General features: G+C 40.1%; 2 protein-coding genes across 2 annotated transcripts; both read right to left on the bottom strand.

Moving 5' to 3' along the window:
* Nucleotides 1-832: 832 nt before the first annotated feature.
* borcs5 (BLOC-1 related complex subunit 5) lies at nucleotides 833-7,590 on the bottom strand. Its single transcript, XM_080869253.1, has 4 exons — nucleotides 7,152-7,590; nucleotides 6,722-6,865; nucleotides 4,408-4,565; nucleotides 833-3,243 (listed from the first exon to the last, which is right to left on the bottom strand). The coding sequence occupies exons 1-4, from the start codon at nucleotides 7,207-7,209 to the stop codon at nucleotides 3,010-3,012; spliced, it is 594 nt and encodes a 197-aa protein (XP_080725379.1). The 5' UTR covers nucleotides 7,210-7,590; the 3' UTR covers nucleotides 833-3,009.
* A 2,002-nt stretch (nucleotides 7,591-9,592) lies between these two features.
* Nucleotides 9,593-24,549, bottom strand: smc1b (structural maintenance of chromosomes 1B; the record flags this gene model as incomplete). Its single annotated transcript, XM_080874265.1, has 25 exons — nucleotides 9,593-9,712; nucleotides 9,807-9,917; nucleotides 10,568-10,637; nucleotides 10,948-11,099; nucleotides 13,164-13,318; nucleotides 14,013-14,169; nucleotides 14,254-14,352; nucleotides 14,508-14,661; nucleotides 15,117-15,262; nucleotides 15,758-15,899; nucleotides 15,989-16,095; nucleotides 16,480-16,596; nucleotides 16,741-16,878; nucleotides 17,457-17,603; nucleotides 17,680-17,871; nucleotides 18,032-18,217; nucleotides 18,359-18,566; nucleotides 18,719-18,801; nucleotides 18,897-19,037; nucleotides 19,462-19,720; nucleotides 19,909-20,147; nucleotides 21,512-21,715; nucleotides 23,044-23,156; nucleotides 23,901-24,089; nucleotides 24,441-24,549. The coding sequence occupies 25 exons, from the start codon at nucleotides 24,547-24,549 to the stop codon at nucleotides 9,593-9,595; spliced, it is 3,738 nt and encodes a 1,245-aa protein (XP_080730391.1).
* Between the last annotated feature and the right edge of the window lie 1,662 nt (nucleotides 24,550-26,211).

Here is a 26,211-nt window from a genome sequence, read left to right as displayed (position 1 = left end):
AGAGCCTAAATTACCAGACTTTTGCCCATTTTCCTAGAAATGTTTTCTCTTCCTCAGAGAAATATAAACAGGAAATGGGTACACTCGCCCACTAGCTTTGGTCCAGCTCAAAATTGAAACAGCACTAATCAAAAATCTCCAAAGCAGCAGGTTATTGGAAGCTGTTATTGTTTCTGAGATTTTTTATACAATAAAGAAGATTAAAAGTCAGATATTAAAACACAGGAAAGAAGTAGCATCCATTAAAGCTGGTCGATTGAGCATTTATGCCACAGGCTCTGTTAGTGATTGGTGTAACATATGTTTTGTTTTTTATTATTATTATTATTATTGAAGTTCCTGCCTTCACAACACTTAATTCATTATTTTGCCTAATGCTTTCCTGCCCATGCAGGATTAGGATTATCATTGATTAAATGTAAAAAATTAAATTAAATTAAAGTTGTGAAAAACAGACATTAGAGTCCAAAGTGGTGTCTTTAAGTGCTTAATGTAATTTATCAGCAGTCTTCAGTACAGTCGATTTATTATCAGACACAACAAACTTCGAAATTATTAAGACAATTTCACATTCCCTTTTAAAAAGTGATTAACAGATTCAACTAATGTTATCGCTCTAAAGCACTACAAATGTTGATCAGGGTAAATAAAACACTAGGGCTGCACAGTGAGGGCAGCTAAGCTTTAATCTTAACTTGAGGTTTTCATTGCTGTTAGACATGAGCATCCATCACTGTTAAAAAGGATATGACATAAATCAGTGTGTTATAAACTCTGTTCTAACCACAAATGAAGCTCTGACACAAGGAATGAAAAATAAAAACAGGTGGCCTCGCAGGAGAAAGCTGTTTTATTTATTTTTACAGTGACAGTGAGCATGTACAAGCTAACAATCATTCACTCTCAAGTCCTAACATCCACACTCAAACAGCTGTTTATGGGCAATTTGCCCACATTACTCCTGTCTCCACATTACCCCACATTACTCCTGTCCTTGCCGATCTGCACTGGTTGCCTGTCAAATATCGTATTCAATTTAAAATTTTGTTGTTTACTTTTAAAATTACTAACAACACTGCACCCAGCTACCTTAAGGACCTTTTAAACCCTTATGCTCCTGCCAGGGCTTTAAGGTCATCGTCACAGTTACTGCTGGCTCAGCCCAGATCTCGACTTAAGACTAGAGGTGATCGATCGTTTGCTCTTGTTGCACCTGTGCTTTGGAACAATCTCCCGATTGGCATCCGGGCATCTGATTCTATTCATTCTTTTAAATCACAGCTTAAAACATATCTTTTTAAACTTGCCTTCTCCACCTTTTAATTGCTGGTTTGTTTGTTTGTTTGTTTGGTTGCTGTGACCTATTGACCTCTTGTATTAATTCCCTCCTATCTTTCTATTGGTGTTTTTTATTATGGTGGTACAGCTTTTATCTTGCTATTACCCATGTGCTGTAGTCATTCTTATTGGTAGCTTTTATCTATGAACATAACTCCTTATTTTTTTTTTTTTTTATCCGTTATCAATGTTTGAACCTTTTATTCTTTTATGTAAAGCACTTTGGTATGCCCAAGGCTTTTAAATGTGCTCTATAAATAAAGATTGTTGTTGTAATGAGACACTCAGCCAGTGAAATGTGTTATACATGCACCACCTAGTGGACCAACATGTCCTCACTACAGCTGCTGCAAAGTGTTCAGGGCCACCTTAAAGCCAATTTCTAAATTAGTTTTACTGGCATTTACACACACACACAAAGGTCAGTGATGCATCAAGAAGAGAAAAAGTGTCTATTTTCTACCTAAAAGAAAATAAATTGTTGAGAGCATGTTACACAGGCACGTCTTCTTGACAGCTTTTTTCTCTGCTTTCTCTTCTTAAAAAGAATAGAGGCAGTGAACATGAAACCACATAAAATCCCAAATCCATCCCCTGTAAGGGTAGCGAACATGGCAACTACTCAGTAGATGAAGCCATCAAGTTAACCTGATCAATTTCCCCAAAGAGATCAAAATATAGCAAACTGTTATTACATTTCTGCTTATTAACAGGTCAGCATGTAAACCTTTGGTGTGCAGACCAACAGTCAAAGTTAATGCTGACATTTGGTGCAGTGATCTGAAAGCCTTTTTTGTAACAGAAGTCAGAATCCAAATGTTTTGTGTCCACCTCAATTTACGTGTTTTTATCCTTCCTTACGAAACCTGAGCTATCAGCGTCTATATACAGTCCAAACTTTCTATTTTTCACATATTTTGATTGTGAACAGGCTTGTCACAGCTGCTCAAGCAAAAGCATCCATTTAAGGTCTTCCTTCCCACAAAAACCCAAGTACACAAGATTTCTGATTTTACTTCCACTGCACAATTTCGATGCTCATTATGCAATAATACTTCTTTTTGCTCTTTATATCCCAAAATGAAATTTTAACATTGCAAAGAATGCACACAAGCACTTCCAGGATGGGATATGATGACAAAGTAACTCAAACATCATGATTACAAACACACATTTGTAACGATCCAAAACTAACGCATCACAAATTATGGAGCAGGTGGCAAGTGTTAGGAGGCTGTCCACAAACCTCCAGATCAGCAGCTTTAGATGTTTTTATGTTGCTCACATTCATATCAGAATCTTTAAAACATGCAAAACATCTCAACAACTCCCAGCTTGATTCCCTTGGGTCACGTGTCACGTGTACCTATGAATGCACCCAGAAGGTTATTGATCAGGATAGCTTGCAGGTGTGAAAATGTATTTGCTGATCTATTGATTACTGGCATGTGTGTTCAGCAAACCCGGCTGCAATAAATAAAAGAATACACATAATTGTTTGTGACTTGGAGAACGAACCCAAGCAGCTGCAATCGCACACAGCCAAGCTGCAGGCCTCTTTAAATGTTACAAGTCTTAGATTCTCTCCAGCTGGACAGAGCTGCTGTTCCTCCTGGATGGAGAGTTGCACGGAGACTCAGGTAGGAAGCAGCTGTGTTTATTTTCAAGAGTCTACTTGGTGGCGGATTCCCCATCAGGCCTCATGCTGAAGGGCTCCAGGCGTTCACTCTCAGGCAGCATGTTGTTGAGGCGCTCCATCAGCGGCACCGTCTGGTCGATTCCCATCTGGATGCGTCTCAGGATCATGGACATCTCGTTGACCTTCTGGATCTGCTCGGCGTACTTGGCATACCGTTTCTGGCGTTCCTGCATTATACTGAACAAGGTTTCCACCGACATGTCCATCTGCAGAAAAACAGATAAGATAAGATAACCTTTATTAGTCCCACACGTGGGAAATTTGTTTTGTCACAGCAGGAAGTGGACAGTGCAAAAGTTATGAGGCAAAAATTAGAATACAATAAGAATAAATACAGTACACAACTGTACAGAATAGAATAAAATAAAATACTATATACAGTAGAATAAAATAAAATAAATATACAATAAGATAAAAATAGAATACAAATACAAATACTATATACAACTGAGTAAAAATAATAATATAAATAATATATATATATAAATAATAATAATATAAAAATAATAATATAGAGTAAACAGAGGTGAAAAAAACCAAAATGTCCTTTTAATTTGATTATTTATTTATATTCTTTTCATTTTTCTTCTACGATATGTAACAATTTTAGATTGATAAGGAGGCCCAATTTTATTTTAATGCACAGACTTGTACATGTTTATTGTTTTTGTGAGCAGCTGTGTGCTTGCACTGAATTGTGGTTCAGCATTACTGTTTATCTATTCATTAAGAACATTCCACTGTGTCTTTAGTTAAAGGAGGTAATAAAGAAAGCACAGAGGCTCCTTTCCCGAGTATTTAGGGAATCTGTCCAGCTCTTAATACAGCTGCCCTGTGGACATTTGAGTCACTTCTCTCAGTTAGGAAACCTTCTAAGTAAAACAGACTATTCCCACCCACAACTGAGTTAATGGAGATTATATGGCTATAGGTCAAATCTGCAGAATGGCCTCATTCTCCTCACCTGGTCTTCTCCCTGACCTTTTCTTAGTGCTTTCTGTTTTACACCCTCCACACCTACCATTTAGCAAGTGCACACCCTGCAGACTTGTTCCATCTAACTGTATATTGTATATTTAATTGGGATATTTTGAGTTTATTTAAACATGTTTGTGGTCTTTGTGAGTGGCTCCATAGTGTAGTGGTTTACACATGCACCCAACAAGCAAGAGATAAACGGCTCAGTCCTGGGAGGAGACGGAAATCCCTTTGGTGCTGCGTCACAAAGAGAATCTGAAGTAAAAATCTGCCCTTGTAGAGAGAGCAGCCAGCCTGTGACAACAGCCAGCAGTGCTTATGGTACTGGTACAAAATATGTTTACATCCCATGTAGTTAATATAGTTATTTAAGGACTTAAAAACAGTCTTACCTCTTTGATCCTCTTTACAAGAGCATTCTGGTCGAAAGCCACAGCCTCAGCACACTGGTGTAGGTGGTCCTGGTACCGGATGCAGAGCTGCAGAACCTGAGCGGTGTCCAACCTTTCAAGACACACACTGCTGGGTGACGTCTGGCCGCTCAGCACTCCTGTGGAGAGAAAAGCCAAAAAATGACTTACTTGAACATGCAGGAACACGGTAACACTTGACAACAGTGTAACACTTGGTAATTACAGTAATTAGCAATACACAGGATGTGACAGAGCTTTGCAGGCTGCTATTTCAGGAGTGTGCCTACACAGGAACTTTGGTTATCAGCCTTCTAACACAGTGCTAATAGGTTGCAGCGGCATTCAGCTCCACTACACAGAATTTTAAAATGAACTGATTGGAATCAAGATGAAAACTCAGCACATGTGAAAACTGAAAAGAAGGATGCCAGACAAAACATCTGAAGAGAGTAATGAAGGCGTACCTCAGGTGATCACAGAAATCCAAACACTGTTACACTGCCTTTACAGCTAATGTTGCAGTGCGAAGTTATTTAGTTTTCTATTTTTCAATCAAGCAAAAAATAAATAACTAAATAAAAACTGTGGTCACTATGCAGTCTATGTATTTCAGCTAACGTGTACATTGCACCAAATTGGATTTGCTGCCACTTGATAAATGTAAAAATACAACATAGGTCATATATTGTGCTACGGATGCATTTAAATGCATATTCTGTTATTTACATCAATTATTTCCAGGACCCAGTGCACCAGCGTAGGGTCTGACAGTGAGTCCAAGGATTTTATTCCGATACCCAATGGGAGTGAGGTTGCTGTCACATGCACTCGGAGTGTACCTGCTCTCATCTTTTCACAGATGAGAGCAGGTACACTACGAGATGGACCTGCCAATTCGGGTATTTAATGGCCAACGGTGCCAAGCAGTAAGCACAGGGCCCGCTAGAACATGCTGGGCCCTCAGGCTACCATCATGAAGTATGTTTCGCATTGTTTTTTCAGAGACATTCACATCAGTGGCCTGCTGGAGGTTATTTTGCAGCTCTGGCAGTAATGATTGGTTATGGACCTTCTACAACCCTGTCCAGTTCTCCTAGAGTAAGAGTCTGTCTCCCGGAATCTCCTCCATGCTCTTGAGACTGTGCTGGGAAACACAGCAAACCCTCTGGCAAAGGCACGTATTGACGAACCAACGTGGAGGAGTTGGACCACCTGTGCAACCTCTATATCTATCTATATATCTTTAAGAGAGAGAAATTGTAACAAATATCAAATCAAATCAAATCACTTTTATTGTCACATCACATGTGCAGGTACATTGGTACAGCACATGTGAGTGAAATTCTTGTGTGCAAGCTTCACAAGCAACAGAGTTGTGCAAAAAACAATAATGTAAACAAGCAAAATACAAGAATGGCTACATCTGAAACTAATAAATATATGTACAATATATAATAGTATATGCATTTCTGGATGTGTATACTAAATATTTTTCTACGTGTGTGTGTGTGTGTGTGTGTGTGTGTGTGTGTGTGTGTGTGTGTACACATATTTTACAAATTAAATAGAGTAAACAATAAATAAAATATATAAAAATATTCAGAGTTGAGACATGTATCAAATATATCATTATAGTTCTTTAAACATACTTTGGGTCACCAAAAAGAACTAGATTAACTACAAAGGGGGCAGGGATAGCTCAGTAGGTAGAGTGGTGGCCCTATGATCGGAAGGTCGGGGGTTCGACTCCACTGAACGGCTACCCTGAGGTACCCCTGAGCAAGGTACCGTCCCTACACACTGCTCCCTGGGCGCTGCACTGGCGGCTGCCCGCTGCTTCACTGGGTGAATGGGTTAAATGCAGAGGAACTATTTCCCTATGGGGACTAACACGCACACTTTAGTTTACACTTTACACATGTAGTAAAATTAAGGTAATTATAAACATACCATGTATTTACCAATATAAGTTAAGATATAAGAAACACAGAAATCACTTTTTTGGCACAACATCAGTCCTTGTAAATAGGAATGCAAAGATCTGGTACTGTATTTTTATTTCATTTAATTGAAATCGGTCCAAAACTGACTTGGGTATGGGACATGAGTCAATCTTGCCCTGTGTTTACTCCACCATGCAGCAGCACACCGGGTGGTATACTGCTTGTTTTAAACTCTGGCCATATTTAATATGAGCACCCGCCACTAAAACCCTATACCCAGATCCTCTTTTACAGTCTCTTAAAGTGCCAAACAAAAATCCGTGACAGCACTCCGGAGACTTAAACGTTACCTTTCAAAAGCGGCTGAAATGTAGGTATCTCCTGAAGCTTGATGACATCTGGGTCGTTGTGGATATTTCGCATTGACTGAGTCCCCTGAGCCACAACCACAATATCATCCATCTTTGCCTTCTGTTTTGCTGGAGATGGCACCACTGCAACGACAGAAATGTAATGAAAACCAAATCTGAAGCACAGCACATGTGGAATATGTGTAACTTTTAAAAAGCTCAGTACCCACACAATTTGACAGCAGGACTTTCATTATTATATGTATACTACTAGTAGTGGTGCTACTACTGGAGGGTGAACGCAAATAGGATTTGTAATACCGATGACTGTTGGTGCAGGTGGCTTGACATATAATCCTAACCTCAGCTCGGTTTACTTTTCATTAAAACTAACCTTAACAGAGAAAACCACCACGGCAGACAGCCTTACCTGATGAGCTGTAATCGGAATGTTTGTGCTCCGCATCTCCGCTCTGTTCCGCTCCCATGGTGCTGACGTTAGGTTAGCAAACTAGCAGTTAGCTTCAGTTAACGTTTTCAAAAACTGGAGTTTCCTGCTAAAAACCAGTTTGTGCAGAGTTCATACGGTCTACAAACGGACCCTAAATAACTACTGGACCAAGTATGTAGGACCAGAGGAAGTAAAAGGGCTGTGGGCTCACCGGTTTAGGCTAGCTACTAATTGCCAGCTAGGATGTGTTACAAACGGGGTTACCGGAAGCTCGTTTGATAAATGAATCCCGAGCAAATGTTTTTCAATGTAGCGATTTAGCTCTGAATAATTAAGAAATATCTGCATGACAGCACAACAAAAATGCCTGTGAGCAGACTTCAATTCGAAACGAGGATACACTTCCGTAAATAGTGATCACGGGGTCTGCTTCTTAGCTGTAAAGTGCTCAATATTACCGCCCCCTACTGGTGGCCAGGTCGCATATACAGCCTTATTGTACGTATATTTATGTCTAAGGCTCTGCGTAAACAAGACTGTATCTCAACAAAAAATGTCAGTGGAGCCCCTACAAAGTGCTATTTTTTATTTCAAGTTATTTATTTTGTAGTTTACTGTGAATACTTTCAGATGCAAACAGCCATCACAGAAATAACTCAGCTACTCAGCTACAACCTTTACTTCCACCTCACTATTATTAAGATCTTTTTATAACCAGGTCTCATTGCTTTTCAAGCTATGCAGTATGGAGTCTTTAACACTTTGCTACTTTTTAATATCTACAGTAAATTGTATCTTAATGTTGAATCAGCAAGAATTTCAGTGAATCACAAAAATATAAAACACATTGCTGTGTTCTCAATTATATGGTAGCTGTGTGCATCCTAAATTCAATTTAGCACTAAAATTATGTTATGACTGTATCTATCCTGTGCATACATAATAAGTTATTTGCATATTAATGCGACAGATGGTCAGGAGGTTGATATCACAGTATCTTCTACACTACATCTTATTAGCACAAATAATTTGTCTGCAGTAGACAAAATATCTGTCATGATCCTGGGTCTTTTGACCCAGCGTTTTAAGTTTTGAGTTTATTTTGTTCATTAGGTTATCTAAGTTCATTTGTTATTAGATTCCCCTTGTGTATCCAACCCCGTTAAGTCTCCCTTGTCCTTCATGTGCTTCATGTCTGTGTTTCTTATGTTGTCATGTTTGCGTTTCATTATGTTTCCCATTTTATTTTGAAAGAGGTCCTGTGTTCCTGCATTTTGTTTTACTCTTCCCCTGTGGCGTTATGTTCATGTTGTATCTACTGTGCCTTTCTGTTCCATGTTTCAGGTCCTTATGTTCTAACTCCCCAGTCTGTTAAGTTTACATATCTTGAGTTCCGTCAGTGTGTTTCCTGTTTTACTTTCACAGTCTGTCCTATGTTAATGTTTGTAGTTTTGCTTCCCTTGCCTCGTCCTGCCTAATTACTCTCAGCTGTGCTCTCCTCCTGTGGCTCATTCCCCCTCGTTATCCCTCAGTGCATTTAAGTCCCATGTTTCTCTTTGTCAGTGTTGCGTCCTCCCTCATAGCTGTGTGATTTTTCCCTGTGGCTCATTGTGCTTTCGTTAGTTTAGTTTAGTTTAGTTTAGTATTGTTTTTCGTGTCCCACGCCAGCAATAAAGCTGTGTTTTTTGAGTTTACTTTTTGTCTCTGTGAGTTTGCGTTTGGGTAATATCACCTTATGCACCTTCATGGGCTCTGTAATTTGTACATGGCAAATAATATAAAACAACGATATTATGCTTTTATCATAACTCAATCCACAATGGTACTGGGTAATGGGTAGTAAAGCAGAATTTGTTGCATTTAAATGGGAAACACTTTTTAAAAAAGGCTGAAAATATAACAGCAACACATCACACTTATTAAACTTGGTGGATTTAATGAACAGAGCATTTTCCAACTTCAGTGGTAACATTTACACCAATAACTTCAAAGTGCCTAATGGGAGAACAAGCACATAAACACAGTCCTTCAAAGGCTGTAATGTGTGGTTGCTACATTTTATATGAAGGGTTTTTTCTTCTTCTTTCATTTTTCACCTCAGTTAAAAACTTTGCTTTTTAAGCAAATTAAAACACACAACCTTCTCATAAACATAACTTGAGGTCAAAATTTATCTGAAAAAAAATATTCAGTGAATTGCAATTACTTTAAAGAACAAGAACGACTCTAAAACAGTCAAACATAAAGCTCATCATTTGATATCCAAGATAACTCCACTGCCTGCACATTTAGTCTGGACAGTTCCTCTGTGTAGTCAAAATAGAAGAACACTAAGAAACAACCACATCCATTAAACAATGCAACAGGCCACTAGACAAGAAGAAAACATAATGGCTTCATGCAGCTGATTCCTGTAAAGCTCAATCCTGCCTTTTGTCGGAGCTGGTCTCTTTGTCAGTCTGTTTCCCATTGTCATCTTCAACCAGAGGATAGGGACGCAGGTCTAGGGTCAGAACGCAGCTGAACATGCATTCATCAAACTGCCAAACACAAAAGAATAATGACTCTATTGCCTGGCATTGTAGGAATTTAAACTTCTTCACTAATTTTCATAATTAATGAAAGCTATGTTACATCTGAATAGACGCCCAGCAGAGCGTCTGCCTTGGAGAAAAATTCCTCCTTGAGAGAGATGATGATGATCTGCATGTTCTCCCTGGACTCCTCTCTGATGAAACTGGTCACCTGGAGACAGTGAATATTTGCACTTGATATATCGCCCACAAAAGTTTCCTTTCAGAATGCAGTAGGCAAAATGTATTTGGTAAATATACAAAAATAATATAATCTGAATAATAATACATGGTTCTCCTGCTGCAGTGCATCCCTTTCTATTAGAAGCCCCCAATCCAATCCCCCAATCCAACACCAGCTTATGTCACTGCTTCTTACAACTAAGAATAAGTTATTAGCATAATTATGTCCCATCCACAGTGCAGGTCAAACAGTTCTGCATTAAGGTGCTTCTGTGCCAAACTGAATAGTCCTTTAAATCTAGTCTTCAGTCTGACAGGCTACTATTCAAAGAGTACCAGTAGTGTGTATCTGTGGGTCAAGTTCCGTACCCACAACCACAATCATGGAGAAGATTGGTGACACTTTTTCCTGAGGTTGATCAATGGATATAATCAATATATTAATAGTTTCCAGCCAACTCCAAATCACGCCTAAACATGTAATATACACACTGGTCCACCGTGTCGATTTCACGTCTTGAAAGGCAAAGCGTGAAATAGACACGGTGGACTGGTGTGTCTATTACACGTTTTGCCGGGATACTGGGTTGTCCCAGTGGTGGATATTAATAGTGAATGTTTATGCAGCTTGACTCTTACCTTTCCAATGTTAGTGTTGTCCAGGGCTGCATCCACCTCATCCAAGATTAAGAAAGGAGCAGGCCGGAAGCTGAGAGAAGGAAACAGAACAGACACAGTATACTGGGAACGTGGGTCAGGAATATGGCATCACTTTGTGTCAGTCAACATAATCAAATACTGATCACTAGGGCTGCTCAAAAACCATAATCACATTATTTTGGTCAATAGTAGTTTATTATTTAACATGATTATTCTGCAGCTTAACAAGCGACATACATTTATTAAAATAAAAAAACAGGGTTTTCTTTGACCTTAAACTATAATTCACTGAAAAGAATACATTTAATATATGTAACACATTTTTCATGTATTCTACCATGGGGTGACTTCAGTGTTACCTGTGTATGGCGAATATGAAAGCAAGGGCTGCGATGGCTTTTTCTCCACCAGACAGGTTGTCCATGGACATGAAGCGTTTCCCTGGTGCTACACAGTTGTAGTTGATGCCACCCAAGTACGGCTCTTCTGGATTTTCTGCACTCAAAATGGCCTGGAGCACAAATCACAGACAGCCTAAATTTTTAATGAGGTTTTATTATTTAAGGTAACAGCTTCTAAAATGCTCAAGTTAACGAAAATTATGTCCAGTTTAGCTTGTGCTGGATCACATATATTCAACTGTACTAAATGCCCTTCATGAGGAAATCAGAGCAGGAGAGAAACTTTGATATATGCCAGTAGATATACAGTGGCTTGCAAAAGTATTCAGCCCTCTTGAACTTTTCCACATTTTGTCACATTACAGCCACAAACATGAATCAATTTTATTGGAATTCCACGTGAAAGACCAACACAAAGTGCTGTACACGTGAGAAGTGGAACGAAAATCATACATGATTCCAAACATTTTTTACAAATGAATAACTGCAAAGTGGGGTGTGCGTAATTATTCAGCCCCCAGAGTCAATACTTTGTAGAACCACCTTTTGCTGCAATTACAGCTGCCAGTCTTTTAGGGTATGTCTCTACCAGCTTTGCACAGAGACTGAAATCTTTGCCCATTCTTCTTTGCAAACAGCTCCAGCTCAGTCAGATTAGATGGACATCGTTTGTGAACAGCAGTTTTCAGATTTTGCCACAGATTCTCGATTGGATTTAGATCTGGACTTTGACTGGGCCATTCTAACACATGGATATGTTTTGTTTTAAACCATTCCCTCGTTGCCCTGGCTTTATGTTTAGGGTCGTTGTCCTGCTGGAAGGTGAACCTCCGCCCCAGTCTCAAGTCTTTTGCAGACTCCAAGAGGTTTTCTTCCAATACTGCCCTGTATTTGGCTCCATCCATCTTCCCATCAACTCTGACCAGCCTCCCTGTCCCTGCTGAAGAGAAGCACCCCCAGAGCATGATGCTGCCACCACCATATTTGACAGTGGGGATGGTGTGTTCAGAGGGATGTGCAGTGTTAGTTTTCCTCCACACATAGCGTTTTGCATTTTGGCCAAAAAGTTCCATTTTGGTCTCATCTGACCAGAGCACCTTCTTCCACATGTTTGCTGTGTCCCCCACGTGGCTTGTGACAAACTGCAAACAGGACTTCTTATGGTTTTCTGTTAACAATGGCTTTCTTCTTGCCACTCTTCCATAAAGGCCAACTTTGTGCAGTGCACGACTAATAGTTGTCCTATGGACAGATTCCCCCACCTGAGCTGTAGATCTCTGCAGCTCGTCCAGAGTCACCATGGGCCTCTTGGCTGCATTTTTGATCAGCGCTCTCCTTGTTCGGCCTGTGAGTTTAGGTGGACGGCCTTGTCTTGGTAGGTTCACAGTTGTGCCATACTCCTTCCATTTCTGAATGATCGCTTGAACAGTGCTCTGTGGGATGTTCAAGGCTTGGGAAATCTTTCTGTAGCCTAAGCCTGCTTTACATTTCTCAATAACTTTATCCCTGACCTGTCTGGTGTCTAAATCCAATCGAGAATCTGTAGCAAGATCTGAAAACTGCTGTTCACAAACACTGTCCATCTAATCTGACTGAGCTGGAGCTGTTTTGCCAAGAAGAATGGGCAAGGATTTCAGTCTCTAAATGTGCAAAGCTGGTAGAGACAAACCCTAAAAGACTGGCAGCTGTAATTGCAGCAAAAGGTGGTTCTACAAAGTATTGACTCTGGGGGCTGAATAATTACGCACACCCCACTTTTCAGTTATTTATTTGTAAAAAATGTTTGGAAACATGTATGATTTTCGTTCCACTTCTCACGTGTACACCACTTTGTGTTGGTCTTTCACGTGGAATTCCAATAAAATTGATTCATGTTTGTGGCTGTAATGTGACAAAATGTGGAAAAGTTCAAGAGGGCCGAATACTTTTGCAAGCCACTGTATTCTTATATATACTGTTTCCTGTATACAGTGTAATGTATAGTAAATCATCACTGAAGACTTATATACAACATAATACATATTCAATATGAATATATACAAAATTCACTGTTTTTGTTCCGCATACGGAGAAGTAATTAAACACATTTTACAAACATAACGTTGAAGGAGAAAAGAACAACGAAAATGTAAAAATTGAAGAAAAAACATCAAAGTGAGGTTTGTCTGTCTCACCTGGGCGCTGTTGTTCCTGCAAATTCTTTTATAGACCTGATCGATTATGACAGACACGTGCTCAAAACACTGACTGAAGAGGTGCAGGCGCTGGGATCTGACTTGCTGAAACTCCTGATTACACTTCCTGGCTGCTTTAGTGCTGGCTTCAAAGGCTGAGTGACAGAAAGAGGAAGCTTAATCATCAGTCCAGGTGCTTCACTTAACACACTATAACATGCAAAATGCACCCGTGGGAATAAATGAATTTCAACATGAAAAATCTGTCTGCTTAGACAGAAGCAGTCCTCTGTTCATTAATTAATCAAATAAACAGTTTGAATATCTTATGAAAACAATATAAACGTATAGATAAACTGGTTCTGCTGATTGTAGAAATACACCAATCAGATATCACATTATGAGCACTTGTGTAATATTGTGTTGTTCTCCCTCCTTCTGCATGCAATGTAGCCCTAACCTGTCGAGGAATGAACTCCACTTGACCCCTGAAGTTGTGCAGTTGTATCTGCCACCAAGATGCGACCAAGAATCCTGACACCTTAAGGTTTTCAGCAATCACTGTTCCTTCTTTTGATAAATGCTGACCACTACAGACGGGGAGGTTTGGAAATGCTCTGACCCAGTCGTCTGGCCATCACAATTGCTAAACTCGCTCAAATCTTTACACTTGTCCATTTTCCCTGCTTGTAACACGTCAGCTTTGAGGACAAAATGTTCACTGCTCCCATTAAATAATCAGTTTTATTCAGTTCACCTGTCAGTGGTCATAATGTTATGCCTGATGGGTTTATATTGCACCAGCTGTTTCAGTTTGAGGTGAAAAACTCAACAGATTCATACAAATACCTTCCTTCACTCCCTGTAACTTGTCCTTCACCTCCCTCATTTTGTCCAGTGCTTTCAGGTTAGGGGCAGTGGTGCGCTGCAGCGCTGCCTCTATGGAGGAAACTGACTCCCTCAGGTTCTCCAGGGAGGCCTCTACTTCCTGCTCAGCCTGCAAATTCTGACCATACACAATGGGTGATACTTGCTGGTTCTATAACCAAAGAACACCAATAGAGAATAAGTATGCTGCCCTGTTTTTCACCTTGAGCTCTGTCTCCAGCTCAGAGTAGTCAATGACTAGTCGTGCCTCTCTCTCATAGATGTCCATGGTGGCTGTAGTGCTTTCAGAATCTGTGTCCAGCTGCATAGACCGGACAAATCAATGATCATCTATACCAACACTACAGTACTTTAAACCTTTCTTTCAAATTAAAATTTGAGCTGAATTTGATAAACAGTCCAGGACAGGAATGATCAGTCAAGTCAGAGTAGATACCAAACATCTCTGTGTCCTACCTGCACCTCGCTGATTTCATTCAGGCTCCCTGACAACAGGCTGATGGGCAGGTTCTGGATTTTGCAGGCCAGCAACAAGTTGTGTCTAGTCAAGCGCTTTTGCTCTATAGCCGTCTCTGTTGTCATCACCTCTCGCTGAAGCTTCGCCAAATCCCTATTTGGCAAAATAAAAAGAAATAAAGTCAGAGAACAGAGTCCATGACAAAACATGATACACAAGTCAAGTTTTGACATGGACTTATATGGTAACTCATGTCATTAGGTTGCTTAGGAAGAAGGGAACGTTTTGGGAGTGATGGTGGAGAGAAAACAGCCAATTATAACACATTATTGTTACTGGAAACAAAGCTCAAAGAAACTCATTTCATGTATATTACTGATGGAAAAAATTACTTAAATGCATCAAAAACAGAATATTTTTTTAAATAACAGAAATAAAGGCATATCAGCAACTGTAGTGGGTTAGATGCAACTTTTCTGCTACCTAACAAACGGGAAACCTCACAGCAACACAACAATCAATACAATCAGCAGTGGTGCAAATGGTGACAGTAATAACTGCACAAAATGTCAAAAACAGTGGCACTAGAAGCATTGCAGAGATGTTACCTGTTCATCTCTTGAAGGACTTGAGTTTTTTGATCCAGCTCAGCCTTGGCAGCAGCCACCTCACTTTTCTTAGCTAAAAGCTTGTTCTTGTGCTCAAGTAGCTTATTCTGACCTTCCTCAACCACTGCCAACAACTTTTGCTCTTCCTGGAAGGGAAAACGAGCGCTTGGTTGAAAAATCTGCAAAAATCGAACTTAAGATCCACAAAGGTAACAGCCAGAAATAACCAGAAGTAACCAGCACTGTTGCCTCATAGCCAGAAGGTCCTGATATTAAGTTCACCATCACCCCGGGGCTAATCTGTGTGGAGTTTGCATGTTCTCCCTGTGTTTGCGTAAGTTCTCTCCGGGTACTCTGGCTTTATCCCACAATCCAAAGACATGTAATTAGTGGGGTTAGGTTAATTGGTAACTCTGAATGTTGAGTGTGTAGGGTTGTCTGTTTGTATGTGTAAGCCCTGTGGCAGACTGGTGACCTTTTCAGGGTGTAACCTGCCTCTCGCCCTAAGACAGCTGGGAACCCCCCCCCCCCCCCCCCCCCCCCCCCCCAAGGATAAGAAGGGGAGAATGGGATGGATGGAAAATATATTGCTATGAATGTTTGTCATGTGCTTTATAACAACATAAAAAACTGAGACTTACCTTTCTCTGCTCAGTCATAAATTTCTCTTCCTTACTGATGGTGTCCTCCAGTTTTTGGACCTTCTTTCTCTGTTGCTCAAGCTGTTTTTGTTCATATTCAATGCATGTATTTAAGCGGGCATGTTGACTCTCAAACTCCAGCCTGAGTTGTTTATCATAAAAACCCATTAAAGATTTGGCTTTTAAAGTTCGTCATGTGACACAGAAAATACTGGTGTGTGACTGAAGTACCGTTTCTTATCAAGCTCTGTCTGCTGTTTCAAGCGCTCCTGCTCAAACTGTCTGATGCTGTCCACTCCGATCTTAGCGCAGAAGTCAGAAAACACCAAGTTTTCTATCTAAATACAGAGAATAGAGAGGATCCATACAACATCCGATATGTGCAAGTGTAACCAGCCACAAGACAAACACTGTATTTGGAAACCCACCATTCTAGCAGACCGTTAATAAAGTTACTCACTGAACACTTCAAATTCCATTTTGCTTTTGTAAAAGTCTAAATCACTTTACAGTGTTAAGAATTAAATGGGCCAACATTCATGAAGCCAGCACAAAACACTGCAAAAGTTATAAGTTCTGTCAATTGTTAGGATTTACTGATTAAAAATACTGAAAAACTGAAAATTCAGAGACAAAGAAATTTCTCCAACAATGAATTCACTTGCAACAGAAGTTCAACGGCAAACATTTCAATCTAAGTCATGATATGTTGAGAGCAGCACCTGGTCAAGCTTGTCTCTGATCTCCTTAATCTTTGCCTCTTTTGTCTTCACACTCTCCATCTGCATCTGAATCTGAGAGTCCAGGTTTGCCAATTCACTCTCCAGACAAGAAATGTCCTGAAAACATATGACAGAGTAAATACCAAGAAACTGTAAGCTCAGATGATTTCAACACCTGTGTGAAAAACACTTTTGCGCCCTATTAAGTCTCTAAACTTAGAATGATTGTGGCAGTCCAGAACATTTTATATCAGATCATACCGCTTGGCATTTAGGGATATTTTTCTTCTGAAGGTTTTCCAAGTCATTTTTGGAGTATTTGAGCCGGGTTTGAGCACCCTGAGCCTGTGCAACGATCTGTTTCAGGTCCAGCTCTTTTCTCTTCAGCCTCATCAAATCCTGTTACATAACCAAAACACAACTTGATTCCTGTGCATAAAATACAGTGTGTATAAACCAAAACAACAACAAAAAATACAACAATTTATTATATTTCAGAGTTCTAAATTCCTTTTCTTTGCACTAACACATGCTCACAGATTTCAAACACATAGTGAGAGGAGTGCCTACTTGTTAAGCTGGTAGTTTAGTATATTTATCAGTTCTCCTGGTTGTAATAGAATAATCCTTTATTCCCCCACAAGACAAAATTTGGTTGTATCAGCAACCAAATGTAATATCCCAGTGACTACTGAAATTATCATCTATCTTTAAATATTTAATTGCTCTGTTCTCTGGTTTTCATGTCCCAGTCCTAAAACATCTCTGCATGCTTGAAAAACGTCTGCAAAGGATATCAGAGTAGATTATTATTGCTGTGTTCACAGCTCCTCCAGCTAGCGTTCCCTCAATTAACATGTATTATAAGAATTGAGACATCCTTCAAATAATGGACTGAGACGTCAAAGGGAAGAGGACAAAGGAGGAGGAGAGGAGGCAGAAAACAGAGAATAAGGAGAGCACTTAGTGTGACTCACGCGTAACTCAGTGGTCAGCTGGGTCTTGCGCTCCTTCAGCTGCAACACGTCCTTCTCTTCCCAGCAGCGAGCTTTAGTTCGCAGGTTGCTGGAGCCTCCGGAGATTACGCCTGACTTTTCAAACATTGTCCCTTCAAGAGACACTGTCTAGAGTAGACGTGACAGATTAAATTTTTTTATGGTTCCGTCTCAAATTAGTGGATCTCAAAAGAGGAAAGTTTACCTTAAAGCGTTCCTGTCCATCAAAGGCCATACTCCTGGCTTCTTTGACTGTTTCACACACAAGAGTGTTACCACAGACAAACTGCACCACTTTCCTCAGCTGGGTAGCAACTGTGGTAGCAATAACCTGCACAACATCCACCACCATCTTGGCACCAGGCATCTCCCTCAGTCGCTCGTTCAGTGGACTCAGCTGTGCACACAGAAGTGATGTTAGGAACGACAAATTTATACTACTTGGTCTACTTGAACTACACCATTATTTCTCAGGGCCTTTTATAAGGTTTTCCATTTTTAACAAACCCAAAAAGTCAAGCTATGATTTAGAAAGCACAGCTTGATTTTTCCCTTACAATCAAGTTGTCGATGGGAAGAAACGTCTCGCGTCCCCTCCGCTCCTCCTTGATGAAAGCGATACATTCGCAGGCTACTTTCTCTGATGCTACGACGATTGCATTCATGTAGCGGCCAAACACCTTAGTGACAGCCAGCTGGTACTTCTTATGGATAGGGCTGCACAGGTCGGACAGACGGCCATACTGAAACAGCACGTGTCACAAATTAGTTAAGAAAATTGTACAGGCAGTGCTAGTGTTAAGAAGAACAAGGTACGTTAGGTGTTATGTCCCGAACCACAGTTTTGGGGAATTGCTGCAGCCTCACTATTTACTGCTTCTCACCACAGTTTCCGGGTAGAGTCTGCGGAGCTTTTCTAGCAGCTCTTTGTGCTGCAGCTGCCTTTTGTTCTCCTGTTTGTCCAAACAGGCATTCCCCAACTCCTCCATCACCTGATTCAGCTCCTGGTTCACCTCCTTAGTACGCTGGTGGCCCCGCTGCAGCTCTGCACTAAGGCTCTCCTCCTGCTGCCGGTACTCCTCAAGGGATGACCTGAGGCATACAGTGCTTTCAAAACAACATATATATATCTAACGACCAACTATACAACATATATTAACACCTCGCTGAGAGTGAAAAAAAAAAAGAACAAAAACAGCACAACTTCCTTTTAGCGTTTAGTGGTTGAGCTAAACACAACATACTTGCAGGTCTTGGTGTACTCCTCTAGCTTCTCTGCTCTGCATGTCAAATCTTCCAGCTGTGTTTGGTTGTACTTGATAGCGTTCTGTGATGTGAAACAGAGGTAAGATTAGACTGAACAGCTATTTTATTGATTTAAATATATCAATGCTACAAAAAGAACTGTGTCATAGAAAGTACCTCAACTTCCTTCTTTCTGCGCTCATCAAAGGCTATCTTTACCCAGTCTGCTTTCACCTCCCAGTGAAGCTTCTCTGCCTGCTGGCTGAGGACAGCCCCCTGCTTCAAGGCAAGCTCCTTCAGCTCTTTGTATCGCTCTGACTGTAGCATAAAAAAATAATAATAATCATAACAGAGTCCCTATATAACTATAACTTTTAAATGTTACTTCACCAGCCGGGCCCACATCCTCATTTTAGGTTTGACAGCATTTTTAGTAGATAAGGGCAGAAGACTTGAACATGAATTGAGGCTGCCGTTTGGGGAAGTGAGTCACCGCCAGTGCTGTACTAATGAGAAGTGAAAGAATTGAAAAAGGGAGGATGGGGCATGAAAACGAGAACAACAGCTTGTAGAGCCGGGGGTCATATATAGATCGAGAACCGGAAGGGGCATGCTGGGAGGTATAGTCCCGCTCCTAAAATTCAGATAATTTATCTCCAGTTATTGTTTCTTTTAAGGCATGGTGTAGTGAAAAGTACCCGACACTTCAAACAAAAATTAGCAGGAATGAAATCTAACAGACCTGATCCATGTCGAGCTCAATGTCTCTTCCACGGGCAGCTCCCTGTTCCTGGACCTGCTTCTCATAGTTCCTCCAGGACTTCTTAAGTTGAGAAATCTCCTGCTGATGCTCTTCCAGCTCCTGCTCTTTGGTTGAAAACATCCTCTGACTCTTCTTCAGGGCATCACGGAGATCCTCAGCCTTTTTTACGTGATGAGACGTGTTCACTTTCGCTTTTATGTATTGGGACCGAGACTGGGACAGGATTTGCTCCTGTGTGCTGTGTGAAAGAATGTTTCCAGTTTACTTAATTTAATAACAGATTTTTAATTATATCTGATTTGATTTGGATTAAAAAGGTGTCACCAGTGGCTTTCCTGTAAATGAAAACAAAATTAGTGAAATGAAAATATAATGCATCCATTTATAGACCTTCAAATTTGAAGCCATATACGAAAACTAACACACCAGATCTCTTTGTCAATGTGTTGCTGCTCTCTTGTGAGCCGTCCGTGTTCTTTCTTTTGAGTTTTGACTGTCTGCTCCCCAATCAGCAGTTTACTGTTCATTGCAGCTGCAGCCTCCTGTCTCTTCTTCAGGGTGTCACTAAGAGCACTGATCCCCTGCTCATTATGGTAGAGCTCAGCGAGGCTCAGCTGCAGGCGGCTTTGGTGAAGTTCATCCAACAGTGCCTGGTATTTCTGTGCCTGGAAATATGAGCAAAGATGAATAACGGCAACTCACTGTCATTCTGACGCAAAGGCCCGCGGAACATCACTAACCCTCTCATATATCGGATCGAAAAAACTGTTTATTGGCAACTATTCTCAGAAACATGGAGGTAGAGATTCTATCAACCATACCTGACTGTATTCATGGGGCCAGAGCAGGCTGGGTAAGGTTAAATGTGGATTTGGTAAGAATGTAGGGCCGTTCGATCGTTTCATTTTATGCTATCGTTTGTTTCGTGGTGTCGCAAAATAAACCGTTTACAGCAACATTTTTTCATCGTTTTGATGGTCACTGTAGAATTTCTTAAACTTCTATCTTTCTCTTATATTTAATATAACCACACTATGGAAGGACAAGCGACTGTTTTTATGCGTTGTCGTTGTTTATTTTCCACATAAACCTTTCACAATAAAGCTGATGATCCTTTTGAGATTTTTCAAAATAAATTGAATCACATGAAATAGTATGTAGAGTGTTTACAGACGAGAAGCTAAAAAGAACCGTCAGGTGCTAAAAAAAATAAACCTTAGAACAGGCTTTTCCCCGCAGCACACCGTGTAATACGTACTCACAAAGAAAATTGCGGCCGTTTCAACTTATTTAACACTCGACTCCAGGTACACAACGCCCAGCTGAAAACACTTCACGCAAGTCAAGTTGCCCGAGATTCACAGAATTTACAGAAGATGTAACATTTTTGTGATATATATTGTTGTCGGGACGATAAATGTCTTATATCGGGATATGAGATTTTGGTCATATCACACAGCCCTACAAGACTGTAATTCACATTGGGAGTGATGACACACTGCATCAATCCAAGGTCACTAAAATTAGTCGGTGTGTAATTCTGCTAAATCATTGCCATACTCTGTAGTTTTCTCTAGTGACATCTTGAGCTCTATGCTCTCCTTATAACTGCCTTCTGAGTGGTGTCTAAATATGGGCTTCATGGATAATTGGAGAAATTTTGGGTAAAACCTGGTCATGTTAAATGGAGTGATTCAACAATTAGCTTTACTCCTCATTGTAATGTTGGCTTGGTAATGGTGACTATGAAGATGTTTCCAACGCAAATGAATTCACACAGGTAATACCAGGGAAAACGTGAATTTGCAAGGATGTGAACACCCCATTAGATCTCACAAGTTTAGACTGGGAGAGGAAAACTGTTCTTCAACATCATTTGAGACTTTTGGGGTGTTTGTGTTTGTGACATTATAATCTATCTGCTGTCAGGCACACTTATGCCATTTGTAGGCGCATGTATCTAGAGACTCCACATTTGGGGATGTAGAAGCATGACAGAATAGAGAAAAATAATTTCTTGGTATGCTACCTCTATTTTTTCCTGAGACACCTGTTTCCTCTCGACAGTAGCAGATTTCTTCTTGTTAAAGTGAAACTGAGTGTCTTCTTTGGCCTTCAGCAGGGCCTCTTTCTTCTTGTTGTATTCTGCAGCATATTCTTTGGACTGACTGATCGATTCCAGCATCTTGGTTCTCTCCTTTGGGTCCTTCAAAGCTATGGACTCCACTGCCCCCTGGTGAGAAGCAAGCGGAGTACAATCTTTGTAAGACATCTCTTACCAACAGTGCCAGTTAAAAAAAACTCTCACATTTAGTTATTTATTAACAATTAGATGCAAATGGCCTGGTGAGCTTGCTTTTATGCAATGTCTACACATATCTACACATTCAGCATTCAGATAAGGATTCAATCCTTGTCTGAGTGTCACTGTGGATGAACAGCTTGTGCCATTCAGGGTTAGGTTCAAATTTCTACAGTACATGCCAAACAAGCCCATTAAGTATAGCCTAATGATCTTCTGGGTTTATGATGCATGCATCCCCTGTGCAATACTTGGAATGGTTTACAAACAGGGGAAGAAGGTAAGAAGAATCTGAGGGGAAAACATTGTCCAGCACTTGTGCAGTAAATTGCGAAATACAAGAGACAACATCACCACAGATAACTGTTTCTCCAGTGTGCCTCTTCCACAGTGTCTGCTGCAGACACTATTGTGGGGACTCTACAATAGAACGAGGCAGACATCCTTCCTAAGATGAAGGTTTCCGAGTCCAGGGAGGTTTACAGCACAGAGTTTACACTCAAACCTTTGCATGGTCAGCTACATCACCAAGAAAGGAATAGCTGTATGGCTATGAGTCCTCAGCATGATGATCACAACAAAATGGTGGATGAAAATACCAGAAAGAGGAAAAACATAATTTATCACATTCTACAACAAGCCCAAAGGAGGTGTAGATACCAGTGCCTACACCTTTTTCATGGCTCAGCACCCTGAATTAAAGAACGGCATCACCACAGCATGGCAGGCCTTCCTCACTGAGCTCTCAAAGGAGCTTGTCACACCACATATGAGAAGTCAACTGGAAAGTTGCCCCCAACTGCAAACCCCGATCACTGAAGCAATGGGAAGGTGTGGGTGACAAAAGCCACAACTGAGCCACAGAAAAAAAGCAGACCCACTTATGGAAGAGTGTAGGGTCCAGTCTCTCGTGCATCTAAGGATTAATGCAAGGGTTAATGTAACAGTTTACTGTTAGCAATCTTCTATGTTTGAGTAAGTATTTTTAGCGTGTTATATTTGACTGGTTATGTGTTAATTAACTTCTTATTGTTTGTAAATCACTGACCCTAATCCCTGCACCACAAAATATGCCATTATATGGTAAATACAAACACTTTGGGGCATATTTTTCAGTTTGTTGTACAATACTGCAGTCACCACAGCTATAATGTGAAAACTGACAAAAAAAAACACTACAGCAAACAAATCTGGCAAAGTTAATTTTTTTCATGTTGACTTTCAGTAAATCAGTGAAGTGCAAGGCTCTGGCACTTTACCTGGAACACCAGACAGTTTTGAGCTTTAGTCAAAATGCCAATCTTCTCAAGCTCCTCCACATACTTGGCAAAAGTGACACGTAGGCCATTAATGTGATACTCAGAGGAGTCCCCTGAAAAATACAACAGATATCAAATGAAAATGATTGGATTAAAAACTGTATCCTAAGGTAAAACATGAATCAGCCTTGGGTGCCAAAAACCTGATTACTTCTAAAAATCAAACAAAACACTTAACCTCCATAAATCACACAAGGAAAATTATCAACAGCCACAAATACAATTTTTTTGTATTTTTAGGAAAAAATCGAATCATTCCTGTCTTAATGGTTCTTTAAGTTACATGTGAGAATAAAGTATAAATAATAATAAAATCATATCCAAATTATTGCTCATTATACCAAATTATGAAAAATGTAACCACTGTGAATCACAACTAAAGGAACACTTGGGATAATAAGTATTAGGTAAGATCACTAATCATGCTATGCTGGTGTATAATAGTTATAACTGTGTACTTTGTGTATGCTTATTATCTGATCATTGCCAGTACATGATAATAAAGGTGGTTGCTGCTTTATTAGCATTTTCCATATAAATCTGGCTTCTTTATGAGTCAGCACCCAGCTGTCAGTTTATATTATCTTTTTTTCTTAGATGATTCTCTTATCCTAGATAAATATTGAATGTTATTAATGTGGTAAACTTATATTAAAGGACCATCATTATATATGAAAACATGCATAAACAAATATACACATTATTCGCTATAATTTTAATTTACGTTTTACAGTTGTTATTTTTGGCCTTGCATATGCAATATGTAAGTAAGAAAAAACTTGGCAGAGTCTACTGACCTGTAATGATCCTACAAAAGACCGTCTCTTCCTCTTTATCACTGCAGTACCTCATGGCCACCCTGGCAGTGTTGGAGACGGGCTTACCAACGTGAGCTCCATGGATCAGGTCTTTCAAGTGCTTGACTCGGAGAGAAGAAACCCGCTCACCCATGACAAAGCTTAGGGCATCCATCACATTAGATTTACCTAGTATGATTTAAAATCATTGACATAAAGTTTTCAATATGAATTTATTTTAAATAACCCAGCTCTGGTAGGACGACCATACAGCTAGCCTGACTTTTTAGGCAAAGTCTGTTAACATAACAGGCGGGATTTAGAGGTTGTTTAACTATTTTCTGTATTCCTTACATGAAAAATATAATTTCTAAGTAGATGATGTAGTTCTTAGGACTACATCATCTACTTAGAAATTGTATCTTTACTTAGCAAACCAAAAAGAAAGAAAGATATACTCCGCAGGCTAGCCGCTAGCTTAACAATTATTTACCATTAGCTAGCTAGCTAGAACACGTCACCAATAAAAACTTTACTTACCTGAGCCATTTGTGCCAATTATGCAATTAAATCGCAAGAATGGCCCAATAATTTGTTTTCCTCTCCATGACTTAAAGTTTTCAATATCTAGTTGTTTTAAATAACCCATCTTTGTAAGTGAACCCTGAAGCTAATCTTAGTGTCTGAGGCCAGGCCCTCTAATGTGGCAGACAGGACGTGGAGAGGCGGGAAACTACTGTCTGCGTTTCCTCACATTAAAAATATAATTTCTAGTTTCTAGTTTTAAACTGAGTCAGCCGCTGATCTGTTGTTGTTTGTTTGTTTTTGTTTTTTTCATTTTGTTTCACATGTACTTATATATGCTTTATTATTACAAAGGGCTACTAAAAGTATGAAAAAAATAAGAGGCAGGTGTGGGGGGAAATTCAAAAGATTTTCTACATTAAAATGCAAAATTTGTGAGGGAAAACTATCAAATGTATAAGGAAAAAATGGCAAATCTTCAAGATGAAAGTTGCAAATTTATAAGAAAAAAGTAGGAAATTTGAAGTAAGGAAAGTTACAAATTTTAGAGTAAAAAATGGCAAGATTTACTAGAAATTTTACAAGACATTTCTAAGAAAATCCTCTCTGGAAAACCACCCAAGCACTTAACACTATAATCCCTATACCATAAGGCTTCAGTTTATCATTTATTGTGGTCCATGTGCCAAACAGCTAAAGATTAATTTTATAATCTGTCAGTTGTTCCTCGCTGTACCAAAAATCCCATTTCAATAGCACGAAGGTGTAACGAGCGAGCATCTGTTCATACTGTAGTAGTTTTTGATACACAATACACAAGAGTTGGGCGTTCGCCTTGTAATCAGAAGGTTGCCGGTTCGAGTCCCGGCTTGGACAGTCTCGGTCGTTGTGTCCTTGGGCAAGACACTTCACCCGTTGCCTACTGGTGGTGGTCAGAGGGCCCGGTGGCGCCAGTGTCCGGCAGCCTCGCCTCTGTCAGTGCGCCCCAGGGTGGCTGTGGCTACAATGTAGCTTGCTGTCACCAGTGTGTGAATGGGTGGATGACTGGATATGTAAAGCGCTTTGGGGTCCTTAGGGACTAGAAAAGCGCTATATAAATACAGGCCATTTACCATTTACCCTCAAGGCTCATTAATTTAAGAAAAACAGCTCAGTGTAACATCTGCAGCTTAATAAATCAAAGCAGTGAGCAAACCTGATTTGCATCCATTCTGGTTTTGTCACGATCCTGAGTCGTGACCCAGTGTTTAGAGTTTATTGTTATTATTTTCTAGTTTATTCTGATTTTGTATTAATTCTTTAGGTTTGGTTCTCGTGTCTTATTATCCCCACCTGTGTCTTCCCTCTGTGCTCTGTTCGTGACCCCGAGTTTTGTGTTGTAAAACAGTCTGTGAGTTTCCTGTTTTACTTTGTAGGTCTGTGTCTCGTCTTGTGAATTAGGTTCAGCTGTGCTCCCCTCCTGTGTGTCATTCCCTCATTACCTTGTGTGTATTTTTAGTGTGTGTCTGCCTGTGTTCCTGGTCATGTCGTTTGTGTTTCTCCGTGTAAGTCAGTGTTACTCCGCATCTCTCTGCCCAGCCTTCTTCGTGTCATCTCTGTGTGTTCCCCGCTGCCCTTATGTTTTCAGATTTGTCTGTTAGTTTTTCTCAGTTTAGGTTCAGTTCTGCCCTCACCTTGGTTTATTGTTCACTGTAAATAAAATCTCACTCGCATATCCACCGCCGTCTGGATCTTGGGTCCTCATTCATTCCACCACACAACTGCTGCCCCATGTGAACTCATGGGC

Source organism: Rhamphochromis sp. 'chilingali', assembly GCF_963969265.1.
Source record: "Rhamphochromis sp. 'chilingali' genome assembly, chromosome: 2".
In the NCBI taxonomy this organism is placed as follows: domain Eukaryota; kingdom Metazoa; phylum Chordata; class Actinopteri; order Cichliformes; family Cichlidae; genus Rhamphochromis; species Rhamphochromis sp. 'chilingali'.
This window is presented reverse-complemented; position numbering and strand designations above follow the sequence as displayed.